At 48.4% G+C, this 5,990-nt stretch overlaps 1 protein-coding gene across 1 annotated transcript; it reads right to left on the reverse strand.

Annotated features, from left to right (window-relative positions):
• Positions 1 to 956: 956 nt before the first annotated feature.
• On the reverse strand, positions 957 to 5,730 carry LOC119444989 (CRISP/Allergen/PR-1-like). The gene is made up of 2 exons (XM_037709321.2): positions 5,464 to 5,730; positions 957 to 1,298 (listed from the first exon to the last, which is right to left on the reverse strand). The coding sequence occupies exons 1-2, from the start codon at positions 5,728 to 5,730 to the stop codon at positions 957 to 959; spliced, it is 609 nt and encodes a 202-aa protein (XP_037565249.2).
• Between the last annotated feature and the right edge of the window lie 260 nt (positions 5,731 to 5,990).

A 5,990-nucleotide genomic window follows, 5' to 3' on the forward strand; every position in this document is an offset into this window, starting at 1 on the left:
CAAAGTATGTAGCTGCATTAAAAGTCATCATCTTCATCATCATCATCATCAGCCTATATTTATGTCCACTGCAGGACGAAGGCATCTCCATGTGATCTCAAATTACCCCCGTCTTGCGCTAGCTAATTCCAATTGCACATTAAAATTAAAAGCTCTCAAATCAATGAGACAATATTTTGCTACAAGCTGTCATATCTCGCTGCTCCAGCTCGTGCGCATTTAATATATGTAATGAGTTTAGATGCGGCCGCCAAATTCTGCCTTCTGTATAATGGCGGTGGCGGGCATTTTACGTCGCTGCAGGGGTAGTCGGGCGCCGCGCTCCCGTCGCACCACCAGGTTCCTGGAGCGGCGTCGCGGCCGTGAATCGCCAGAAGACGAAGAAAGTGGCGAGCGTCGCAACCATCACTCCGGTGACGCAGCACACGATGAAGGGCAGCCAGGAACTCGCCTCTTCATCGACATGTCGGTAAGCATCGCCGTCACCGTCAGCCCCTTGAGAACCGCCGCCGGCTCCGACTGAAGGATGCGCTGGTATTGGAGGAAAGTCAAGAGTATCTGGACTTGGTTCGAACGTTGAATATGGACCATCGGGCTCCGGAATTGGGTAAGGCTTTGGATTGGGATCTAGTATATAGGGACGTTCAGTCATACGCTCAAGCGGGGTCGGCGGCTCAGAACGCAGGTACGGGGTTGGCGGAGGGGATGCATACGAAGTTGGTTGGGATGACGGAGTACTTAGAATCAGGACGGGTGTCGGAGAGGGTGTTGAAGAGGGCGTTAGATTCGTTCCGGGCGTTCGGTACCGTATAAACGGGGTCGTCACAACTGGATCGTCCGAAACGCCGTCGCACAGACCCTTGCGCCGGTTGCACCGAGTGGGCGCAGGGCATGCGCTGCACGTGGTGCCTTCCAAGTAGACGGGCCGTCTTAGGTAGTTTCCGGACGGGCCGTAGTCAGCACGCGTAGTGCTTCATGTGTGGGTAGCGGGCCTTGTCGACGGTGTAGTAGACGTATCCGCAGCCAACGTAGCGCGACTTGGCCCAGACAAGCTGGGTGAAATGGCCCGTCTTGATGCCTGCGGTGACGTCAAACCGAGACACCAGGCGTGCGGGGTAGAGCTTGTGCTCTTCAAACCAGTTGAGAATCACGTAGGTCCAGTTGGGCCCCCCGTCGCTGAACGACCGGCCTATCCACGCCAAGTTCTGACCCGTGAACTCGAAGCGTGGCGTGAAGCGGTCCCGCACGTGGTCGTGTTTCAGGTCACCGTCGGGAGTCGTGCAGAGGTTTGCATGTGCCTGTGTAGAAGAAGAGATCGAGGTTCGACGCTAGCGTTATGATCGGTAACGTGGCAGTAGTTCTGCGCGCTCGATCGCAAAAGAAAGTGTAGTTTTTGAAGGAACTATAACGTTTGACGTAACCTCGAATACTCTTCACCACGGCATGTCTCCGTTCTTCTGTCGTTGAATGTGTTCCATTTCTACTGTACATGATGCCATTCAATCTAACCAAGGATGAATGATCAATCCTATTGATCCTTCACCGACTTTAATATATATCTTTTTCCTTTCGTTTTGCTTTTCCTTTTGCCGTTTAATGATGCTAAAATTATTTGTGTCAACACCCGAAGGATACTTATTTGCATCTGAAATGTGATGGATGCGCATGGCAGTGGAAATGTGAGGAATAGCTCTCATCTCACGTATATATAGATTCTTTAACATGTGGTGTAAGGAACATCTGAACAGTATTTCTTAATAGCATTGTGCCCCGTTGGTAATACGGCAGGCAGATGTGCTGGTAACTGAACCCGCGACCTTGTGTTATAGAGCTGGGCGCGAACGTTTTGTAACACCGAAGCGGAGTGCATAGAAAACCCGGCGCTGTCGCTTAGTGGCTATGATGTTGGGCTACTAAGCACGAGGTCGCGGGATCAATTACCGGCCACGGCGGCCGCATTTCCATGGGGGTGAACTGCGAGAACAGCCATATACTTAGATTTAGGTGCGCATTAAAGAACCTCAGGTAGTCCAAATTATTCCGGAGTCCTCCAATACGGCGTACCTCATAATCAGGTCGCGGTTTTAGCACGTAAAACCCCATGATTTTTTTTTAAAGTCCGTTGAAAGTGCGATCTCCAGATTCGAAGAATACGGTTCCTTTCATTATAGACTTTAGCGTAGCATCACAGCGATCGCCTTGGCTCGGTAACGGCGTTAGTCGAGGCATTCTCACCGAGAAACGACACGCAAGCTCCGCTGAATCGTATACTGTAGTCACGTGTTAAGTGGCATAGCTGAGCTTGTATAGTTCACGTGTCGCTTCAATACACTGTAAGGTTTAGGGTACGGCCACGCTAGCGGCAAAAACGCGCGTTTTTGACGCGCGTCAAGAACGCGCGTTTCTGCCGCTACCGTGGCCGTACCCTTATGGCGCTCATGTCGTCGTGTCGTCGTGTCATCATCATCATCATCATCGCCGTCGTCGTGGTAATCATCGCTCGTCGCGCGGTGATTACAAGCTTCACAAGCTTTCTTGTTATCCTTGAAGTTTGATTCGTATATAGATTAGCCCGAAAGCATCGCCTATAGGTGCCTTTATTTTCTGTGATCCCGCCCCCCTTCCCCCTAATCCCCGGTCCGTAACATCTATTTCTTTTCACAGCTTCGTAAACAAGGTTCTGAGAGGGAAAAAATTGCCATCCACCCGGACGTACCACAAAGTTAGGAAGAAAACCCAATGCGGTTTCATATGTAGGAAAGAAAGCTTTGAACTTCAACAACAAATTCACCGACGATTACTATACTCCCTATTGCGAAATTTGAGCACAGCCATGTTTTCATTTCGAGATATATTGAGGCAAAGAATTTGAGAGATACATGTAGCAGAGTCGGCAATCGTCGAAAATCTGATCTGCCGGTGTAGCGCGTGGGCTTTTATACATGACTCGTGGAAGGTTTCACTGTAATCGCTGGTGCCGCTTGGCTTCAATAAAGTACTACACAGTTTGCGCTGCGCGTACAATCCGATTACAAAACAATCGCAAGCCATGACAATCGAAACAAGCGCGAACGAGGCCAAACCAATTAAACCAAACATGCGCGAGCGAGAGCTGAGGCGAGCAGGCGATAGTATGAAGCAAGCGTTCCGGCTGAGACCAGGGCCGCGATTTTGTAGCGATGCCTTATGACTTATTTTGGAATAGTCTTATCATCCACCGCTCACAGCCGGCTGATCCCGTTGATAACGCGAGCGGACCGTCGCTGTGACCACTGACAAAGCGCGATAAGCGCGAAAAGGCATTATTACTTTAAAGTCATCGCTACAAAATAGCGCCCCAGGGCCGGTATTTTGTAGCGATGCTTTTCCGGTGCTAATGCCTTTTCGCGCTTATCGCCCTTTGTCAGTGGGCAGAGCGACGGTCTGATCGCGTTATCAACGCGATCAGCCGGCCAGTGAGCGGTGGATGATAAGACTAGTATAGAAGAAGTCATAAGGCAGCGCTACAAAATACCGGCCCAGATACGAGTATGCAACGAATGGTCGGGAGGGTCCGCATGAAAGCAGTTTCCCGCGCGCACGTCAGCGAAGGAGCCGGTCTCATTGGTCTCCGCCGTTTACGTCTCGCGTCTGGCTCTTTCATTTTTCGCTGTTGTTATCGTTCGCTCGGCTACCACATCGCCGATGCTGGCACCAGGAACAGGCCATTAAGAGCTGCGCTCTAAAATCCATGCAGATCCGCAGACCGAACATCGTCTTTCCGGGGCGGTCACTCCTGCTAACAAGGAAGCTAGCAGGAGAATACTACTACTACTACTACTACAACTACTACTAATGATGATGATGATAATGATGATGATAATGATAATGATAATAAACCACTGCGAAGACTTCTTACTGTTACAACCGTATGAGTTTCGTTTGTAGCTTCGTGGGATATTACAGGGGATGATAATTTTGTTTTCGTGATCCTTCCTTCACTTTGCGGGCTTCCGGAGAACTGCATTAGACAAACTTTGTTTATGCCTAGATACGTTTCAGTGTAGCAGAAAGCTGGAAGAACGCCAACATTATACACATTCACAGGAAGGGAGACGTTAAAGAATTGAAGAATTGTAGACCCATTCATGCTTGCTTTCAGTATTGTATAAAATATTCACGACGATAATTTCGAAAAGAATCAGGGCAACACTTGACTTCAACCAACCAAGAGAACAGGCTGGCTTCAGGAAGGGATATGCTAGGATGGATCATATCCATGTCATAAATCAGGTAATAGAGAAATCTGTGGAGTACAATGAACCTCTCTATATGGCTTTCATACATTATGAAAAAAAAAAACTTTTGATTCAGTAGAGATACCAGCACTCATAGAGACATTGTGTAATCAAGGAGTACGGGAGGCATACGTGAATACCTTGGCAAATATCTACAAGGATTGCACAGCAACTTTGGTTCTCCACAAGAATAGTAGAAAGATACCTATCAAGAAACGGGTACAGGCAAGGAGACATAATTTCTCCAATGCTATTCACTGCATGCTTAGAAGATGTATTCAAGCTTTCAGACTGGGAAGGCTTAGGAGTGAGGATCAATGGCGATTATCTCAGCAACCTTCGGTTTGGTGATGACATTGTCCTATTCAGCAATAACGGGTACGAATTACAGCAAATGATTGAGGACTTTAACCGAGAAAGTGTAAGAGCGGCGTTGGAGATTAATATGCAGAATACAAACATAATGGTCAATAGCCTGGCAAGAGAACAATAATTCGGAATCACCAGTCAACAACTAGAATCCGTAAATGAGTACGTTTATCTAGGTCAGTTACTCACAGGGGACCCTGATCATAAGAAAGAAACTTACAGAAGAATAACATTGGGTTGGAGTGCATACGGCAGGCATTGCCAAATCCTGACTGGGAGTTTACCAATGTCGTTGAAAAGAAAAGTGTACAATCATTGCATTCTACCGGTGCTAGCATATAGGGCAGAAACTTGGAGGTTAACAAAGAAGATCGAGAACAAGTTAAGGACCGCTCAAAAAGCGATGGAACGGAAAATGTTTGGCCTAACATTAAGATGCAGGAAGAGAGCGGTGTGGCTTAGAGAACAAACGGGGATAGTCGATATTCTAGCTGACATTAAGCGGAAGAAATGGAGCTGGGCAGGCCCTGTAATTCGTAGGATGGATAACCGGTGGACCATTAGAGTTACAGAATGGATACCAAGAGAAGGGAAGCGCATTCTAGGACGGCAGAAAACTAGGTAGGGTGATGAAGTTAGCAAATTTGCAGCTGCAAGTTGGAATCAGCTAGCGCAAGACAGCGGAAATTGGAGATCACAGTAAGAGGCCTTCGTCCCGCAGTGGACATACATAGGCTCATGATGATATGATGATGATAATGTTGATGACGTTTCAGTGGCGTCAGGGCTACACCACATTCGTCTACGTAGCACGCACCTGAGCCACGTATTCAAGATCTGAGTCCCAGAGCAGCTCCTGCATGTCGGCTGCCGGCTTGAATCCCGTCACGTTGCCACGTGCGATCCGGCTCCGGTAGTGGTTGTGCAGCTTCAGTATGAGGCCGCGCTGGGTATCGTCCATGCCGCTCTCCTTTATCTTGCACCATGTGTTGAGAGGCTTGCACGCCGTGTGCTGCGGATTCTTGTGGCTGTAAAATTGGGGGCAGTCGGCGGCCGCGGCCGGCATCCACTGCTGCATCCACATGGCTGCCGTGGTCAAAAGAAACGGTAAGGCAGCTGCGGTCGTCACCATTCTTGTTCATGTCACCGATTAGTGGCATTGGCCCACTACGGGCGATTGACCATGAAGCTGGCGGTATGAGAAAAAAAAACAACTGAAAGAAACTTGAAGAATGGAGCTAAACAGTTAGACGAAATAAACAAAAACTGTAAATTCCAAATAAACCGTGCATTTTCAAGAGTAAGCGCTGCAGTCACGAGCAATACGAGACGGAATGCCGAAAT

This window comes from Dermacentor silvarum, chromosome 3, assembly GCF_013339745.2.
Source record: "Dermacentor silvarum isolate Dsil-2018 chromosome 3, BIME_Dsil_1.4, whole genome shotgun sequence".
Lineage (NCBI taxonomy): Eukaryota > Metazoa > Arthropoda > Arachnida > Ixodida > Ixodidae > Dermacentor > Dermacentor silvarum.